The 20,647-nt window shown below is 45.5% G+C and overlaps 1 protein-coding gene across 1 annotated transcript in view; it reads right to left on the bottom strand.

Annotated features, from left to right (window-relative positions):
• LOC137522040 (vitellogenin-1-like) overlaps nt 1–20,647 on the bottom strand; it is a 337,455-nt gene that overhangs the window by 50,326 nt on the left and 266,482 nt on the right. Inside the window, exons 22-24 of the mRNA XM_068242060.1 lie at nt 18,601–18,820; nt 9,496–9,686; nt 2,451–4,064 (exon numbers count right to left, since the gene is read on the bottom strand). Coding sequence (XP_068098161.1) covers nt 2,451–4,064; nt 9,496–9,686; nt 18,601–18,820 — 2,025 coding nt within the window. The remainder of the gene's footprint in view (nt 1–2,450; nt 4,065–9,495; nt 9,687–18,600; nt 18,821–20,647) is intronic.

Genomic DNA, 20,647 nt, shown 5'->3' with positions numbered 1-20,647 from the left:
GCATTTGAGGCGATTGAAGAGAAAGAAGATAGGGGGGGGGGGGGGGGGGAAGAGAGAGAGAGAGAGAGAGAGAGAGAGAGAACCGATGGTAGATGGAAAGGTTAGGGAAAGAAGAAGGACCAGGAATAGAAAGAGGCTGTTCACAAGGAGGTGAAGGAGAGACCAGGAATAGATCAACAATGGAGTGGATGATAAAGATCAGGAGGATGAGTGGCAGGTGGTGTAAAAGGATTACCAGGAGGATGAGGAGAAATACTACTGGATGAGCTGGTAGAACAGAATAGAGACAAGGTGGAAGAGGAGAAGTAAGGCCTGGAGAAGGTAGAAGTAATTAAGGAGGAGAGGAGGATGTAGATTAACCTCCTTGGCGGTTAATTTTTTCTGCAAAAATTGCAGAAATCCAATTTTTTTTTATTTTTTTTTTATGTTTCATGTAAAGCTACCAGAGTGGTAGCTACATGAAACGCCACTAGAGGGCGCATGTGTCCCTCTAGTTCGATCGTCGCCAGCAACAATAGCAAACAGGGGAACGCGTATATAACGCGCTCCCCTGTTTGGCTTCTCCTGTCGCCATGGCGACGATCGGAATGACGTCATGGACGTCAGCCGACGTCCTGACGTCAGACGTCTCCGATCCACCCCATAGCGCTGCCCGGAACTCATTGGTCCGGGCAGCGCAGGGCTCTGGCGGGGGGGGGCCTCTTGCGCCGCTGCGTGCGGGCGATCGCCGCAGAGCGGCGGCAATCAAGCTGTACGCGCGGCTAGCAAAGTGCTAGCTGCGTGTACAGCACTTTACAGGATAAAAATCGCCCCACCAGGGGCTGAGATCTCCCCCTGCGCGGCATAGCCCGAGCTCAGCTAGGGAGGTTAAGAGGAGAAGCAGGAGAGGATTGAGGAGATAGTTGAAGCGTAAAAGACCAGAAAGAGAATAAAGTCGCAAGGAAATTTGGGCAGGAATATTGTCCATAGTAGTATATTGGTAATATTACCGATATTTTACTAGTGGCTGTTTGGGATAGTACAATCAAGGCAATTTTACTGATATTCTACTATTACGTGTTCTTATTCTCACATTTCCCCTCCCTGCATCTATATCTAACACTAACCAACCCCCTACACCTGACACTAATCTGCCCAATATGGTATAATATATATATATATATGTATATATGTAACTGTTGTAATTTACCATCTTGCCCTAATTTTACAGGCTGCACCTAATAATGTGTAGCTGCTAAATAGCCGATTTAGAAATGACAGTATACATAGCTGTTTTCATGGTACATTTAATTAAACTGTTAAAATGTTATGGCTGCAGATATACTTATAACGGTACATATATTCGTTATGCTATACATGTGTTAAATTATATAGATTATCCCTAATTTTATGGGCAGTGCCTACGATAATCTGTAACATTTATATTGAGTACAACCGTGCCCCAATTTATTTGCACTAATATTGAGGCCTGGGAACACACTAGGCGGTACATTATCAAACTTTTTTTTTTTTACGCATAAAAAAACGCAATAAAAATGCAATAAAACGCTATACCTCCGTGTGTCACCATTGACATACATTATGTGTGTTTTAGAAAAATCAGCGCTTTAAAAACGCACATTGCAGAACGCAAACACATGCGCGTTTTCATGTACCCCATTGACTTACATTAAGAATCTTAAAGAGACTCCGTAACAAAAATTGCATCCTGTTTTTTATCATCCTACAAGTTCCAAACGCTATTCTAATGTGTTCTGGCTAACTGCATCACGTTCTACTATCACCATCTCTGTAATAAATCAATGTATCTTTCCCCTGTCAGACTTGTCAGCCTGTGTCTGGAAGGCTGCCAAGTTCTTCAGTGTTGTGGTTCTGCTATGAACTCCCCCTTCCAGGCCCCTCTATGCACACTGCCTGTGTATTATTTAGATTAGGGCAGCTTCTCTCTTCTCTCTTATCTTTTATAAGCTGGATAAATCGTCCTCTGAGCTGGCTGGGCTTTCACGTACTGAGGAAATTCAGACAAGGGCAAAGCTGTTTGCAGGAAGAAAAGAGCAGCCTGAAACTTCAGTGCATGAGAGATGCAGGGGGAAAGAAACACACAAATGATATCTTGAGATTCAAAAGGAAGGCTGTATACAGCCTGCTTGTGTATGGATGTATTTTCTATGTGTGGACATACTGTACATCAATCTACTTCCTGTTTTGGTGGCCATTTTGTTTGTTTATAAACAAACTTTTTAAAACTGTTTTTAACCACTTTTAATGCGGCGGGGAGCTGCGAAATTGTGACAGAGGGTAATAGGAGATGTCCCCTAACGCACTGGTATGTTTACTTTTGTGCGATTTTAACAATACAGATTCTCTTTAACGCTAGCATTTTACTCAATGCTGGTGTTTTTGCCTAGTGTGTTCCTACCTGCATTGCTTCAAGAAAGGCAGGGGCTTACCTTGTAGTTTGACGATTCACTATCAGAAGTGTAGCTGTATTTTTTTGTTGGCCAAAAGGTTTTCCTAGACTTTGTACTTGGGCCGTCATATTTCTTTTGACTTGAATCATGACTCTGACCTCTCCATTCCTGGTGTCTGCTGTTGCTCTCGGTATATTTGTACCTGTGCTTTCTTTCACTTATGCTGCCGTCCTCACTAGTATCGATGTCAGTGCTTTCCCGTTGCTTTATTTGGTGACTATTTTGATAGTTCTTTTTATTTTCAGTTCTTTCTGTACTTTCGCTGCTAAGGAATGTGCATTTCCTGTCCTCCTGTTTGTGATCACTTGTTGTTTTTTGTTGGTCGTGTTTTTCTTTCTGATGATGGCGAGCCTTATGATCTTCTTCGCTTTTTTGTGGACATGTGCATGGTCTGTTTTCTTCTTTTTGATGTGCCTGTTTGGGATGTATGGACTCCTCCCACTCGGATGAGTCATCAAGAAGATCGTCCTTTTCTCCTCTTCTGTTATGTGTTTTCTGACGGTCATCTTGTTTCTCCCTGTGACCTTCTCTTTCATGTTCATGCTTGTGTTTTGCTTCATGAGGGCCCTGGCGCTGATGCTTCCTACGTTCACTTTCACCTTTGTGATGTCTATCATGTTCTTTTTGGTGCTGGTCTTCAGGTTGGTGCTTTTCTTCAAATGTCCCATGAGAGTGGTTATGGTGTTCTTTACTTTCTGGCCAACATCTGCAATGGATTTCTACTTCTTTTTTCTTACCCTTGCCATCTCCTGATTGATGTTGACCTATATTGAAAGGAGTTTCTTCATCTGATTTTTGGTGAGGACCGTGTTTGTGTTTATTATCTTTTTCTTTGGGTTCTCTCGGGTGATGCTGGTCTGTAGGGGAGTGTGGTCCTTTACCTGACTGTTGGTGATGTCTGTGTTTGTGTTCTTTCTCTTTTTTCTTATCATGGTCCTTCTGTTCCTTTGAGTGGTGTTGGTCTGTGTGGGAGTGGGGACCTTTACCTGACTGTTGGTGATGTCTGTGTTTTTGTCCTTTATCTTTTTTCTTATCACGGTCCTTGTGCTCTTTTGAGTGATGCTGGTCTGTATGTGTGTGCGTTTCTTTATGACCATGTTTGTGTTCATCATCACCATCATGATGATGACCTTTATGTCCTCCCTTATGATTGTGATCTGGATGGGGATGTTTTTTATCCTCTGACTGTTGACCGTGTTTATGTTTATGATGTGTTTTATCATCATGTGTGTGAGATTTTATTTCTCTCTCGTCCTGTTCGCTCTGACTTTGATTCTGTTCATGACCTCTTGTGCTGTTTTTACTATGATGACTATGGTGAGTATTGTGACTCTTTTCCTTTTGAGTTTCTTTATTTATCTGTTTGGTTCCTTCTGGTTGCTGTTCTTTGTTTTCTTCTGGTTGCTGCTTTGTGTTTCCTTCTGGTTGTTGCTTTGTGTTTCCTTCTGGTTGCTGCTTTGTGTTTCCTTCTGCTTGCTGCTTTGTGTTTCCTTCTGGTTGCTGCTCTTTGTTTCCTTCTGGTTGTGGCTCTGTGTTTCCAGGTATAGAAAAGTTTTCACTTGACCATGTTTGTGTGATGTTTTGTGAGTCGGTCTGGCAAAAAAGTGAACAAAACTTCTGTGAAACGCTATACAGATTCTTAAAAGGCTACTAAAGCAAACATCCTGATATTCTAATTCCACTATACTAGGGATGGCCGGAAAAGCCCATTTCCGATTTCAAGGAAATTTAGATTTTTTTCGTTTTACCAATTTCTCCTTTTTCTGATTTTTGAGGAGTGATTTATAAGTCATGCTTTGCATGAAAGAATAAAAAAAAAAATTCAGAAAAACAGAAATTGGTAAAACGTAAACCAGAAAAGCGGAATATCAGTCTCGGGATTGGTCTAAAATTAAAATTTTGCTGAAAAATTCTGCATTCTCTGATCGATCCAATGCCTCTATAAATGGGCTAAAATGACCGAGTTGCAGTAAATAAGATTTCCACGGAATTCCAATTTCCATTTTCCAGTTTCCAAATTCTGATCGGAAATCCGCATGCGCATGAAAACCGGAAGTTTCAATTCGGCGTGATCCGAATGAGCATCTCTACGCTATAGTCATTCGAGTAATATTTGCAAAGTCCTAAACAATTATGAGCGAAAATAATTTTCAGTAAAATAACTATTTTTTTGAAGTTCGTTTTCTTTGACCATTTTTCAAAAATACAATGTATTTTCGCAAATATTTTCTCAAAATTGTAAATAGCATTTTCGATGTGAAAATGACTTTGGCGAAAATTCGCAAGCAACACTGATCCTACACAAATACCTTATTTTTCGGACTGTAAGACACTCCCCACCATAAGACGCACCTAGGTTTAGAGGGGAAAAAGCAGGGGGAAAAAATATATACTAAACCTGGTGCATCCATGGTGAAGCGGCATCTTGTGGATTAGGCCCCCTTTCTACCTCATGCCCCCTTGTGTCTCCCTGTGTCTCCCTCTGACCCCTTGTGTCCTCCTGTGTCCCCCATGTGTCCGTCTCTTTCCTTCTTGTGTCCTCCTCTATGCCCCTTTGTGTCCCCCTGTGTCCTGCGTTCGTCCCCCTGTGCCCTCCGTTTGTCCCCCTGTGCCCTCCGTTTGTCCCCCTGTGCCCTCCGTTTGTCCCCCTGTGCCCTCCGTTTGTCCCCCTGTGTCCTCCGTTTGGCCCCCTGTGTCCTCCTCTTCATCGGCACACTACAGGGAGTCCCTGACATTGCGGCGGGTTGGAGGTTCGTATTGGCAGTATTAGCAGGTGTTCATAAGTCAGGAACTCCCAGTATTGGCACTATAAGTGATTTTTTTCCCCACTTTTGGGGGAGAAAAAGTGAGTCTTATAGTCCAAAAAATACAGCAGTACTCCGGGGAGTATTCACAAAACATTGGTAAAGTTGGCATGCACTGAGCACACATGGCAACTTTAACTAGTGCTTTCAAAAGTGAGGTAGCATGCATTACACAATTAGCATGACTTTTGTTACCTAGGTAATGTGTATGTTGGGTTTGCGCTAATTGCGCAATATGCTCTACCTTACTTTCTGCGCACAGCATCTTTACTAATGTTTTGTGAATATAAAAAAATGTGAGTGTGCAATATGATAGCTCCTCCTCTCATCTGCTCATCATGGCCTCACTTTAATAACAGACAGCTTAGCAGCTTTATGCAGAGAATTAATGTCAGTTGCAGAAAACCAAATAAAAAAGTCAACCATGTCCCCGTCAGCTGCCCTGCTGGTAAATGAGGAGCTGTGAGATGTTAGAAGGGGCCATGCCTGAGTATTTTCATACAGAGAATACTGAAGATTTTTTTTTATGCTGCGCTTTATTAGCAGCCTAGTGATCACATATATTATTTACTACTACCATTATTACCATCCTAAAGTAATTTAATTTAATTTAAAGAGACACTGAAGCGAATTAATTTTGCCCTTTTTACCTTATAGTGCGCTTCAGTGCTCTCGGCATAAGTAAATCGCAGCGTCCCCGCCGCTAAATGAGTGCTACAGAGCCCCCAAATCCCGGGGGGGGGGGGGGGGGGAGCAATCTGGCCGGCATTTCCGTAAAGAGGCAGAGCTTCCAGCTTCAGCTCTGCCTCTCCTGATGTCAACCGCGGCGGACCGCCGCCTCTCCCCGCCCCTCTCACTCTTCCTTCACAGAGAGGGGAGGAGAGAGGCGGAGAGCAGCGTGGCGATTGATGTCAGGAGAGGCAGAGCTACAGCAGATAGCTCTGCCTCTCAGCGCAGCAAAATCCACAACCAAGTTGGTCGTGGATGATTGCACATGGATTTGGGGGCCCTGCAGCCCTCATTTAGGGGCGGGGACGTGGCGGTTTACTTGTGGTGAGAGCACTGAAGCGAATTATAAGGTAAAAAGGGCAAAATTAATTCGCTTCAGTGTCTCTTTAAAATATCCACCCAGGCGGGATCTTCTCTGATGCTCTGAGCAATATATTTAAAGGGGAACTGAAGTAAGAGGTATACCAGTTGCCTGGCAGCCCTGTTGGTTTATTTCTCTGCAGTAGTATCTGAATAACACCAGAAACAAGCATGCATCTAGTCTTGTCAGATCTGACTTTAAAGTCTGAATCACCTGATCTGCTGCATGCTTGGTCAGGGGCTATGGCTAATAGTATTAGAGGCAGAGGAACAGCAGGGCTGCCAGGCAACTGGTATTGCTTAAAAGGAAATAAACATGGCAGCCTCCATATACCTCTCTCTGCAGTTCCCCTTTAATCATTTTAGGCATTTTTATTTGGCCTGAGGAAGCAGGTGCAGTCCCACAAATCGCGTTGTCAGTGCACTTTAAAAGTAATTAATCGTAAGATTGTGTCTTCTTTTAAAGTAAGCCAACTTACCGTATATACTCGCATATAAAAAAAGGGGGCCAAAAGTTGGGGGGTTGGCTTGTATGCGAGTCTTGGGTGGTGGTGGGAGGTGGTCCGCTGCGCCCGCTCGCCCACTCCCTCCGCGGCTGCCACTGCTATTACCTGTGCAGCCGGCGGCCGCTTCCTCTAATCGGGGTGCCCTTCTCGCTCTCCATCATGCGTATAAGTGTATCACAGCAGCGCGCCAGGCGCTGCTGTTGTGACGAGGCAGGAGAGAGCGGTTCCCCTGGTAACAGCGATGTGTATCGCCGTTACCAGGGGAACAGCTCTCTCCTGCCTCGTCACAGCAGCAGCGGCAGGCGCGCTGCTGTGATACACTTATACGCATTATGGAGAGCAGAGCGAGAGGGGCACCCGGATTAGAGGAAGTGGCCGCCGGCTGAACAAGTAATAGCAGCGGTGGCCGCGGGAAGGGGGGGGGTCGCTATACTGGGCACTATACTGGCTATACTGGGCACTTTACTGGCTATACTGGGCACTTTACTAGCTATACTGGGCACTATACTAGCTATACTGGGCACTATACTAGCTATACTGGGCACTATACTTGCTATACTGGGCACTATACTTGCTATACTAGGCACTATACTGGCTATACTGGGCATTATACTGGCTATTCTGGGCACTTTACTGGCTAAACAGGGCACTTTACTGGCTATACTGGGCACTATACTTGCTATACTGGGCACTATACTTGCTATACTGGGCACTATACTTGCTATACTGGGCACTATACTGGCTATACTGGGCACTTTACTGGCTATACTGGGCACTTTACTAGCTATACTGGGCACTATACTAGCTATACTGTGCACTTTACTAGCTCTACTGGGGCACTACCTACCAATACTGGGGCACTATACTAGCTATACTGGGCACTTTACTGGCTATACTGGGCACTTTACTGGCTATACTGGGGCACTACCTACCCATACTGGGCACTATACTAGCTATACTGGGCACTTTACTAGCTATACTGGAGCACTACCTACCCATGCTGGGCACTATACTAGCTATACTGGGCACTATACTAGGCACTGGGCACTATACTAGCTATACTGGGCACTATACTAGCTATACTGGGCACTTTACTAGCTATACTGGGCACTTTACTAGCTATACTGGGGCACTACCTACCCATACTGGGCACTATACTGGGCACTATACTAGCTATACTGGGCACTATACTAGCTATACTGGGCACTTTACTAGCTATACCGAGGCACTACCTACCCATACTGGGCACTATACTAGCTATACTGGGACACACTGGGGGGATCACGCGGCCTGCACCAATCCAGCATTTCCTACCCCCGGCTTATATGGGGGTCAATCATTTTCCCCTGCTTTTTAGGTAAAAGTTGGGGTCGTCTTATATGCGGGTCAGCTTATATGCGAGTATATACGGGTAACTTGTTTTCTTTTTAACTGGTTCTAACTTAGTTTTATCATACCCTGGGTGCCTTTTTTCCCCTTGTGCCATTCACCCTCCTTTGGAGGGGTATACCGCCTGGGTCTTACGTGGCCTAGCCACCTCTAAGCCCTTCGGGTTCCTTTTTTTTTTTACCAAGAGCGCGAACACACCCAGCTTGCCTGGACACCCGTTGCTTGGCAGTCCTGCTGAACTCTTTGGCTGCAGTAGTGGCTGAATCATACACCTGAAACAAGCATGCCGCTAATCCAGTCTGACTTTAGTCAGAGCACCTGATCTACATGCTTGTTGAAGGGCTGTGGCTAAAAGTATTAGAGACACATGATCAGCAGGAGAGTCAGGCAACTGGCATTATTTTAAAAAGAAAAATCCATATCCTTCTCAGTTTAGGTTCCCTTTAAAGAACAAGTGACACCTAGAAATAAAAAAACACATATATAAGTAGATAAATACTAGTTTAGATTCCTGTGAATTTTATAAAGGAAAACCAGAGAATCCTATTCTAGACAGTTTCCATCTTGGTTACCTTTGAATGAAGCTAATCCTGACATCGTTTCCTCCCTCACTCTTTTTTTCTCCTCTTGCTAACTGTGTATTCGTTACCTGCCCTCCTCCCGGAGTCTTCAGACACTCCCACTGAAGTCTATACTAGGAAGTGCACTGTGTTATGTAATTAGAAGGAGGAGGAAATAAAGGGAGGAAGAGGAATATATTATAGATAAAAAGACACCCCAGCATGCAACTGTTTTGCTAGCCGATGTAAATGGCAATTAAAGGGCTAGTGCTCCTAAGGTATATGATAACGTCAAACTATATGAGTAGAAAAAGTTTTGAATGCAGGATTAGCCTCTTCATCACTCAATACACTCAGACCAGTTGTTGTTGAAATTTGATTTTTATGGTGACAATCCAGCTTTAAAGTACCAGAGCTGCAGCCACTAGAGCGTGCTCATTAGGCAGTAGCTGTGTTCAGGGGTTGGGTGTCTTGCCCAAGGTCTCCCTACTAAATAGGTGCTGGCTTACTGAGCATGAAAAGCCGAAGTTCAAACCCAGGCCTCCTACGTCAAAGGCAGAGCCCTTAACCAGTACACTATCCAGCCACTAAATAAAACACTCATAATAAATTCCTTGTTACAATTAGTATTTAGGAGAATGTGGTTCACCTGAAGGTGTTTGTCGATTAGATTCACCTGATTCTTTACCTCAGCGAGTCCCAGAATCCTCTGCAGCTTTGTCAGAGCCGTGCGGTCTACCGGGCTTTCCAGCTTTTGTTTTCCATCGTCAGTCCTCTGAACATTAACTGAACGCACCATTTTCATTGACGCCCCAGGCCCTGCTTGAAATTCCATTTGTATTTTCTCGACAGGGGCACCCGCGTGCGCTGGAAAAGAGAACACTTACTGGTTTAATTATTGAAGAGCCTGAAATTCAATATACCTTTTTGTACAGGTCTGTTTGGCATAAAAGCAAATCTCTTGGAAATGGGGTATTTTGGTTCTGAGTGACTGCACCTTCCTTTGTGCCGACTTACTAGTTTCAAACTTACGATAATTACTTTGAAACTCATTACGGGCAATTCAGCTGCGGCGTACGAGAGAGAGAGAGAGAAGTAAATTTATTAATAGCTATGTTAAAGGAAACCTATAGAGGGATGTGGAGGCTGCCATTGCTAATTTCCTTCGGAGAAATACTGCCTAACTGGCTGTTTTCACTGAGGCTCTGCTTATAAAACAAAGGAGGTGAGCAGATACAAGCTGAACCTATGTGAATAATTGGAAAGTAAATTGCAGAGCTTTTTTTAAGTTACAAATACACTGTTCAAAAATCCTTTAAGGAGACCTGCAGTATCTTTTAAAAAAAGAGTCTCACTTACCTGGGGCTTCTGCCAGCCCCCTCCAATCGCCCTGTGCCCACGCTGGTCCTCAACGGTCCTCCGGTCCCCCACTGTGGCTCAATTTCACTTGGCCATGCACATCCTCGTTCATGCTCTTCGCCGCCAGGAGCATCCTGTGCATGTACAGTATGTACTGCACAGGATGCTCCCTGCGACGGGAGCGTAAACAAGGATGTGTGCGGCCAGCGCCACGCAGGTGCAGTGGCCATCGACTTGCAAGTCGGCGATAACAAAACTGAACCACGGTGGGGGACTGGAGGATTGGTCAGTGACGGCGCAGGTACAGGGTGGCTACGTGGGCTGGCAGAAGCAAAACCTTTTTTTAAAGTGTTTTTGGTAGTGTACTCTTTGACCTGGAACTGAATATCTTTTAAAGCAAATTTGCCTTTAAAATGTTCACAAAATTACTGTTCAAAATGCATTTAAAGCGATTTGCAATTTTTCCTATACCTTGCATGGAAGCACCATCGCCTAATAAATGGTGCAAGACCCGTGCGTTTGTGATTGGAAAGGAATCGCATCGCTCATGTGAGAACACTCACATTGGACTTCATTGCACAATTGCTTTTAACGCTAGTGATTAAAAAAAAAAAAGGTCAAAACACTCATAGGGCTCGATTCACTAAACCGTAATAACTGATATCACGGTCGCGCCAGTGTTTTGTGCGTATTATAATGCGCCTAACGTTTCGCGCAGGCTACCGCAAATTTTTGCGTGCAAAACGCTAACGCGACCGTGATATCAGCTATCACGGTTTATTGAATCAAGCACTTAGTGTGATCCAGCCCTTAGTTACATAAAAGACCATTTGAAAGCATTCCCATGCATTTCCTGTGTGCAAAATTGTTTATTTTTACTGCAGAGAACAGTAGAAGTTTGCTTATCTCTTGACATTGGCAAAGGCAAGAATCTCTCTGTGTCTGTGTCTTCACTCTGCCACCCTACCTTTACGTAGGTAACTCAGCTGTTTCCAGGGTGATGTGTCTATTCAGCAGAGGGAGGGGGCAGAGTGAAGACACAAACACAGGGAGATTCTTGCCTTTGCCAATAAAAAGATATAAGCAAGCCTCTAGTGCTCTCCGAAGTGAAAATAAACAATTTTACGCACAGGAAAAATATAGGAATGTTTTCAAATGTTCTTTTATGTAACTAAGTAATTACTGTAATTTTAGTTTTGAGAGGATAATCACACTCTATTTGAAAACACAAACTCCTACCTACTTGCTTAGAAAATACATTTTGTGTCATCTGCAGAAATGGTATACCAGTAACTAGGCCTGAAAGATAAATTGAATTTAAACCAAAATCGCGATCACCAAGGTCACAATTTCTCATCAATCGTCAAAGCAACAATTTCTGTGATGTCATCATTTCCACATTGGGGAAGTTTGAAGAAGCGGCTTCAAACTTACCCCAAGTCCCGGGGTGCGTCCCACAGCATCGGCAGTGTTGGACATACCTTTCGACACGAGTCCAAAGCTGTCTGTCCTCTCTTGCCGTCTGCCATAGAGATGGCCCGAACCTTCGATTTTCGGTTCACAAACCGGGTTCGCGAACTTTCGCAAAAGTTCGGTTCGCTCAAACTTCCGCAAATCGCAGTAGACTTCAATGGGGAGGCGAACTTTGAAAACTAGAAACACTTATGCTGGCCAGAAAAGTGACAGAAAAGATGTTTCAAGGAGTCTTTGCATGGATGAGTGGGATAGACCCCAAAAGTCCTGGGGTAAAATCTGGATTTGACGCAAAGCAGCGTTCTAAGGGCAGAAATCACATTGAATGCTAAATTGCAGGACTGAAGTGCTTTAAAACATCTTGCATGTGTATACATCAATCAGGGAGTGTAATTAGAGTACTGCTTCACACTGACACACCAAACTCACTGTGTAACGCACCGCAAACAGCTGTTTGTGTAGTGACGGCCCGTGCTGGACTGGTGCGCACCATGATGAGAGTGCAGGTGATGGCGGCTTTCCAGCCCATATGGTCGCCGGGCTGTGGTAGCTCAATGATAGAACAGTGACTGTCCAGCTGATCAAATTTGGTCTGTCCACAATGAAGCGACAAACTTATTATCGTGGGTCTGCCCCCCCCCCCCCGACACACTCATATAGCCGTCGGTCTTAAAATTTTAGGAATCCACCTGGAGCCCTGACCTGCACACTGTTGGTGGTGGTGGAGAAGGCAGTCAACCGGCCTGCGGGCAGAGATGCTGTGTGGGGAGTGACTTAGTCTCATGGGCGTCTGCACATATGGCAAAACCGGGCATCTGCCCGAGCCTGGCTGCCCGCTGCCCCCCCTGGCCGCGTGCCCGTGCAGCCAGAAGGAGGGGAGCAACGCAGAGAAGAGAGAGAGCTATGGGCACAGTGGGGAAGGGTGGACGTCTCCCCCCCCCTTCCCTCACCTTAGGGGGCTCTCTCTCCCTCGCTGTCCCCTCCGGAATGAAGTGTGCAGCGGCTGGGCAGCGGGCGGAACTTACCTCGTCTCGCTCCTGCGCCGGAAGTTCTGGTGCCGCACTCTGGTCTGGATCAGACCAGAGTAGCGGCTAATCCATCCGGCGCGTGCGACGAGAGGAGGTAAGTTCAGCCCGCTGCCCAGCCGCTGCACACTTCATTCCGGACTCCGGAGGGGAGAGCGAGAGAGGGAGGGAGAGCCCCCTAAGGTGAGTGCCCATAGCCCTCCCTCTTCTCTGCGCTGCTCCCCTCCTGCTGGGGCACACATTACCACTTTTTCTGGGGACATATACCCCTGGCTACATATACTAGGACATATACCCCTGCCTACATATACTGGGACATATACCCCTGCCTACATATACTGGGACATATCCCCCTGGCTACATATACTGGGACATATCCCCCTGGATACATATACTGGGACATATACCCCCTGCCTACATATACTGGGACATATACCCCCTGCCTACATATACTGGGACATATACCCCTGCCTACATATACTGGGACATATCCCCCTGGCTACATATACTGGGACATATCCCCCTGGCTACATATACTGGGACATATACCCCCTGCCTACATATACTGGGACATATACCCCTGCCTACATATAATGGGACATATACCCCTGCCTACTACATATACTGGGACATATCCCCCTGGCTACTTTTTATGGGGACATATACCCCTGCCTACATATACTGGGACATATCCCCCTGGCTACATATACTGGGACATATACCCCCTGCCTACATATACTGGGACATATACCCCCTGCCTACATATACTGGGACATAACCCCCTGGCTACATATACTGGGACATATCCCCCTGGCTACATATACTGGGACATATACCCCTGCCTACATATACTGGGACATATACCCCTGCCTACATATACTGGGACATATACCCCTGCCTACACATACTGGGACATATCCCCCTGGATACATATACTGGGACATATCCCCCTGGCTACATATACTGGGACATATACCCCCTGCCTACATATACTGGGACATATACCCCCTGCCTACATATACTTGGACATATCCCCCTGGCTACATATACTGGGACATATCCCCCTGGCTACATATACTGGGACATATACCCCTGCCTACATATACTGGGACATATACCCCTGCCTACATATACTGGGGACATATACCCCTGCCTACATATACTGGGGACATATACCCCTGCCTACATATACTGGGCACATATACCCCTGCCTACATATACTGGGCACATATACCCCTGACTACATATACTGGGCACATATACCCCTGGCTACCTGTTCTGGGGACATCTCTACCCCTGGCTACCAGTTCTGAGGACATCTATACCGCTGGCCACCTATTCTGGAGACACTTATAGACCTGGGGCTACCTATTTTTGTGGAACCACTGCTGTCAGATTGAGTGTATTTTGGGGAACTGCTGCCAGGTGAGAGGTGTCTACATATTAAGGGGGCATTCTGCCTATTTATGTGAAAAGCTGTCTATTTGTGTGCCTCATGACTGCTGAATTTGTCTTGTTGCGGGCCTCATGGTTACTGACTGTCTTGTTGGGGGCCTCATGATTTGTTGGGGGCCTCATGATTGCTGAATTTGTCTTGTTGGGGGCCTTGTCATGATTGCTGAATTTGTCTTGTTGGGGGCCTCATGATTGCTGAGTTGGTCATGTTGGGGGCCTCATGATTGCTGAATTTGTCTTGATGGGGGGGGGGGGGGGGCCTCATGATTGCTGAATTTGTCTTGTTGGGGGTCACATGATTGCTAACTGTGAGACTATGGAAAAAGCTGAATCATCATCATATGAAACAATAGCATTAAACCTACTTTTTCCGTTTTTTAAAACAGAAAATGAAACTGGGAGGTTCTAAAAAAATGAATAATTTTTTCAGGAGTACGATGGATGAAATTGTTTATCTTCACAGTTTATTTTCAACTTAATTTTCCATAATGTTCATGTATGAGTTAAAACGTTTGTATTTAGTTTAAATTGCTGTTGGCACTTTGTGATAGTAAAGTGACTTTGCAGTTTGGACACTCGACCTCCAAAAGGTTCGCCACCTTGTCCTAATCTAATGTCCCACCATTGCTTAGTTCATGTAAACTTGTCTCCACCCACGACCACACCCCCATTCTGGTTCATGACCACACCCATTCCGTAGCTCCATTTTTCACCAACCCAGATTTGCGGCACGGCGCGCTACACGCGCCGCCCCGCTTTTTGCTCCCCACTTTTTGCCCCCCCCCTGGAAAATTTTCTGCGGACACCCATGCTTAGTCTTGGGGCAGGCAGTCACACGGCGTGCAGGCAGAGATGCTGTGTGTGGGGACTGACTTAGTCTTTGGGGAGGCTTGAGAGTGCTTTGCAGATCAGGCATCCGTGGTCAGATGGACCCTTGACCCAACGCTGTGTGCCAGAGATGCCACCACTTGCCTTTTAACATCACGGTACAGTTTAGGTATCGCCTTTTTTGAGATAAAATTGCGGCCTGGTATCTTCCACTGTGGTGTGTGGCTTTGCTTTTGTGTGCTGCTTTTCCTCAGGTGGTCATCCCATTGCAGTTTGTGCTTTGTAATCATGTGCCTTTGTAAGGTAGTTGTCCCTACGCGGGTCTTGGTCTTTCCACGGCTCAATTGTCGGTGGCAGAGAGTACAGATGGCATTGCTCTCATCTGAGGCAGGCAAACAAAAAATTTCCACACCGCTGAGCCCTGGGGTGATGGCACTTTGGTGGTGGCAGCCGACTGAGTGTTAAGTGGGGTGCCAGAATCAGAGCAGGAGGAGAAAGATATGTCACGCTTCCGTGCGGAAGCTGAGAAAGATGAGGTGTTCTGTGTTAAAGAGAATCTGTATTGTTAAAATCACACAAAAGTAAACATACCAGTGCGTTAGGGGACATCTCCTATTCCCCTCTGTCACAATTTCGCCGATCCCCGCCGCATTAAAAGTAGTCAAAAACAGTTTTTTAAAGTTTGTTTGTAAACAAACAAAATGGCCACCAAAACAGGAAGTAGGTTGATGTACAGTATGTCCACACATAGAAAATACATCCATACACAATCAGGCTGTTTACAGCCTTCCTTTTGAATCTCAAGAGATCATTTGTGTGTTTCTTTCCCCCTGCAGCTCACTGAAGAGTTACAAGCTGATTGTTTCTTCTTGCAGACAGCTCTGCCCGGTTTTCTGTAATTCTGCAGTATGTGACTCATTAGTATGTGAACAGAGGATTTATCCAGCTTGTAAAAGATAAGAGAGCACAGAAAAGCTGGCTAATGTAAATAACACACACACACACAGGGGAGTGTGCGTAGAGGGCGCATGCATAGCAGATCACACTGAAGAGTTGGCAGCCTTCCAGACACAGGACGACAAGTCCGACAGGGGAAAGATAAGCTGATTTATTACAGAGATGGTGATAGTAGAAAGTGCTGCAGTAAGCCAGAGCACATTATAATAGGTTTAGGAACCTGTAGGATGGTAGAAAACACAATGACATTTTTGTTACAGAGTCCCTTTAAATAGTCAACTACGTCCTGACAATATTGGGGGTTGATGGCACGCGCCTTCTGAACACTGTACTTTGGTCGAGGGCCGCATGAAATCACGACAGCGCGACCTCAAACAGAGCTGCCAGGTGGCCTGCCTCTGCCTTTTGTTTTGTCCATATTGGGGGGGATGAAGTGAAAGGTATGCACTGACTTGACTAATACAATGTGCAGTCACACAGGTGCAGTTAACAGGTATGCACGGAGTGGTATATCATACTGCGTGCGCTCACGTAGGTAGGTGGGTGCACTGAACACAACAGGTAGGTATATGCAGTGATGGGTATTATAATGTGCACCTGTCACACACAGACAGGTACCGGAGAGGCACAGTGACACTGCGTGCACTCACATAGGTAGGTGGGTGCACTGTGAACAACAGGTAGGTATATGCAGTGATGGATATTATAATGTGCACCTGTCACACACAGACAGGTAGCGGACAGGCACAGTGACACTGCGTGCGCTCACGTAGGTAGGTGGGTGCACTGTGAACAACAGGTAGGTATATGCAGTAATGGGTATTAAAATGTGCACCTGTCACACACACAGGTAGTCACTGAATGTGCTGGGCCTGGCAGTGGCACACACAGTAGGAATTAGCAAAGCTGTTTATGCAACACAAGTGTCTGTGGGACACACACACACGGAAAAAAAGATCACAAGAACAAGATTAGCTCTCAAAAGAGCTGTTGAGGGGGGCTTTTTTTTAGCAATAACAAGCACAGAGAGAGAGACACACAGAGGGGGCACAGGACTGGCACAGAGAGAGACACACAGAGGGGGCACAGGGCTGGCACATAGAGAGACACAGGTCGGGCAAACAGAGACAAAAGGAGCACAGAGAGAGACACAAAGGGGGCAAGGGAGAGACCCAGAGGGGACACAAAAGGGGCACAAAAAGGGACAAAGAGGATGCACAGAGAGAGAGAGACAGAGACAGAGGCGCACAGAGAAAGGGAACAATGCTTGATTTGAAGGAAAACGGGATTCGAATAGAAATCATGATTTTGGACAGAAATCGCTTGATTACATTTTTTCTTAAAATCTTTCTGGCCTACCAGTAACTATAGCAGATGGGATCTCTACTCATCCTATGGCCCACCAGTGATATCACAGAGGCCCACATAGATGTCCCATAAACTGACTCAAGGCCAGTGCACACCAAAAAGCTCTAGCGTCATCGCAAACGCTCATCATCGCTTTTTAAAGTGATTTTTCTAGGCAGTTCTAGGCATGTGCCTAGCGATTTCCTAATCATGCTTAGCGATTTTTGGAGCGTTTTGGTGCAGCATTTTTTATTTTTTGTTACAGTAGAGCTGTAACTGAACAGCTTCTGTAACAAAAATGCTTGGAAAATTGCTCTGATCTAGAACTTTTCAGAGCGATTTTCCACTTTTCTATACTTAACATTCAGGCTGAATCACCTCAGAAATCAGCAGAAATGCTGCAGGACCCAAGTTTGCGTTCGGGAGAAAATCACATCACTCTGGTGTGCTCCAATCTATTCAAATACATTAGCCAAGCGCTTTTCAAAGCTCTGGTGTTTTTAAAAATGCTCAGAAGCGCTCTTGGGGTCTGATTCAGTAAATGGTGCTAACCCAGCTAGCACTCCTTAAGGCTTTGGGCGTGCTAACTAGGGTGCTAAGTAGTTAGCACATGCAAACTACTTAGCAGCACCGTAGTTAGCACATGTAAACTACTTAGCACCATAGTTAGCACATGCAAAGTACTACTTAGCACCGTGCTAACTAGGATGCTAAGTAGACAAGACAAATAGACAAATATGTCTATTTGTCTTGTCTACTTAGCATCCTAGTTAGCACGGTGCTAAGTAGCCAAGTGCTAAGAGAATGCAGCAGCAGCCACTAGGGCGCGCTCTATAGGCAGTAGCAGTGTTAGGAAGACTTGCCAAAGGTCTCCTACTGAATAAGTGCTGGCTTACTGAACAGGAAGAGCCGAGATTCGAACCCTGGTCTCCTGTGTCAGAGGCAGAGCCCTTAACCATTACACCATCCAGCCACCAGTAGTGTAGTTTGCATGTGTTAACTACAGTGCTAAGAAGTTTGCATGTGCTAACTATTTAGCACCCTAGTTAGCACATGCAAAGCATGTTAGCACGTCAGTGAAAAGCCACTTTGCATGTGCTAACACTTAGCACCCTTTTCTGAATCAAGCCCTTGCGGAGTGCACTTGCCGCGGGCGGCGGCAGGAACACATACCTCCATGCATTCCACACGCCGGAGGTTCCACTATCTAAGTGTCTGACGCTACTTCCTGTTTAAACAGAAAGTTTGGCATCCAAATTTTAGCAGGGGGGCCCTGTGATTTCTAGTTATTATATAGTATTTATCTATCTGTATGTCTGTCTGTCTTAATATCTTACCTGGTTTGAGTGTGACGGACAGAAAATGGTCCCCGATAATACGATATAGAGGGCTGTTTCTAACAAAAGCAGCAGTCAAGCATTTCTTCTCCAGGCAAAGCTGAAGGCCAACATCGCTGAACTGGGCACAGGTGGAGATGTCAGACAACTGCGGCCGTCTTCGCGGTTGTTCCAACCAGTAATTGTCCCCTATGTTCAAAACTTCAGCAGAAAACTTATCCTGAGAAACACAAACACCTTTATTTGAGAGTATAAATTAGGAGTTAAATATGTTTCAATTGGAATACAAAAATCATCATGGGATCCCCCACTGCTACTTTGTGGTTTTGTGTAAAGGAACCAGGACTTTTTTTTTTAGCCTAGCGCTTTTCAAGCCTCTAGCCGCCCCCAGCTCAATGGTTTTGTTCATGACGACTGATTGAAAATATGCTCAGAAAAGTTTAAAACATGTCTTTGTAGAAGCGCTACGCTGTCCTAAAATGACCACCTACTGATTTCTGATCTGAAGTTCTCCTAAACAGGCACACATCAAATAAGGGCACCAGGAAAAAAGGGCGCAGGGCATAGCTGAATTTTTAAGATATTGTCTGTAACAACATTTTGATTGTTTCTTAAAGGGGTTCTGTGGAGGGTATTAAAAACAAAAAACTACACTTACCTGGGGCTTCTATCGCACCCTGCAGCTGTCATGTTCTGTGCCTGGCTGTATGGCTAATACTGTGGTGTAAACCCTCCCACAGTGTGATGTCATGACCATAGTCATGACAGTTTCCTATGCGTGAATCTCGTTGCAGTGTGAGAAATAACAGCTGTTTCCGACTGTCAAGCAAGCAGTAGCTCCCTCTATGCACATAGATATATATGTAAACATCACATTGTTAGTGGGTGTGTTTATAGATGAAGGCCGATGGTGCTGTCTTTATTTTTATTTTTCTTATCTGCCATCTTGTCTGCCAGCAGTTAAGATGGCAATCTGCAGGCTCACAGTGGATCTTATAACATGAACTCAGGGCCAGCGCTCCCATTAAGGCAAAGGAGGCAGCTTCCCCCAGGGCCCCAGAGCTTGTAGGGGCCCCCAGTGGCTAGAAGAGGAAAACATTTTTTTTCAAATCGGCCTTATAGTTTTTGAGAAAATCGATTTTAAAGTTTCAAAGGAAAAAAAAAATACACATTTAAAAACCTGCCGACTTTAATGGTTAATAGCAAATCCACCTTAAATGCTAGAAACCCTAAATTTGCAGGATACGTTAAGGAGATCATTAGGAATAAGAGGAAAAAACAATTTTTCGAAAAGACCTTATAGTTTTTGAGAAAATCGATTTTAAAATTTCGAAGGAAAAAAGTATACTTTTAAATGCGGTAAATGTCACTTTTAGTAGCAAACCTAACGGTAGTGTAATTTTACATGCATCAAACGAAAGCGCAATACATTTCCTGATGGGGTTTCCAGGGGGTCTATACGCAGCCGCAGCGCTTTGGCCAGGGATCGCTATACAGCCGCAATATGGCTGTATGAAGATCCCTGGCATTTTTTCCTATTTTCCCAATTTTTTTTTTTATGTTTAGAGTGTGGGATTTTTTTTTTCTTTTAAATTATGTGGGGTCCTCCCTCCTGAAACTTTTTAACCCCTTGTCCCCCATGCAGGCTGGGATAGCCAGAATGTGGAGCTCCGACCGATTGGGACTTCACACCCTGACTATACCAGCTGCAAAAAAGGTCCCCTAATGCCGATTTTTGTTTCGGGGTATATGTTGGGTGGGCCCCCAGGTTTATTTTGCCCTGGGGCCCCATTGTTGCTTAACCAGCTGAGCGGTCTGGACGAGCTCAGCTCGTCCAACACCGCCAGAGGCTGCCGCTCAGGCCCTGCTGGGCCGATTTTCACCAAATAAAAAGCAGCACACGCAGCCGGCACTTTTCCAGCCGCATGTGCTGCCTGATCGCCGCTGCAGCACGGCGATCCGCCGCGTGCAGCGGCGAAAGAGGGTCCCCCCAGCCGCCCGAGCCCAGCGTAGCCGGAACAAACAGTTCCGGCCAGCGCTAAGGGCT

The sequence above is a fragment of the Hyperolius riggenbachi genome, chromosome 6, assembly GCF_040937935.1.
Source record: "Hyperolius riggenbachi isolate aHypRig1 chromosome 6, aHypRig1.pri, whole genome shotgun sequence".
NCBI lineage: Eukaryota > Metazoa > Chordata > Amphibia > Anura > Hyperoliidae > Hyperolius > Hyperolius riggenbachi.
Note: the sequence above shows the minus strand (reverse complement) of the source record. Positions and strands in the feature narration are given on the sequence as shown.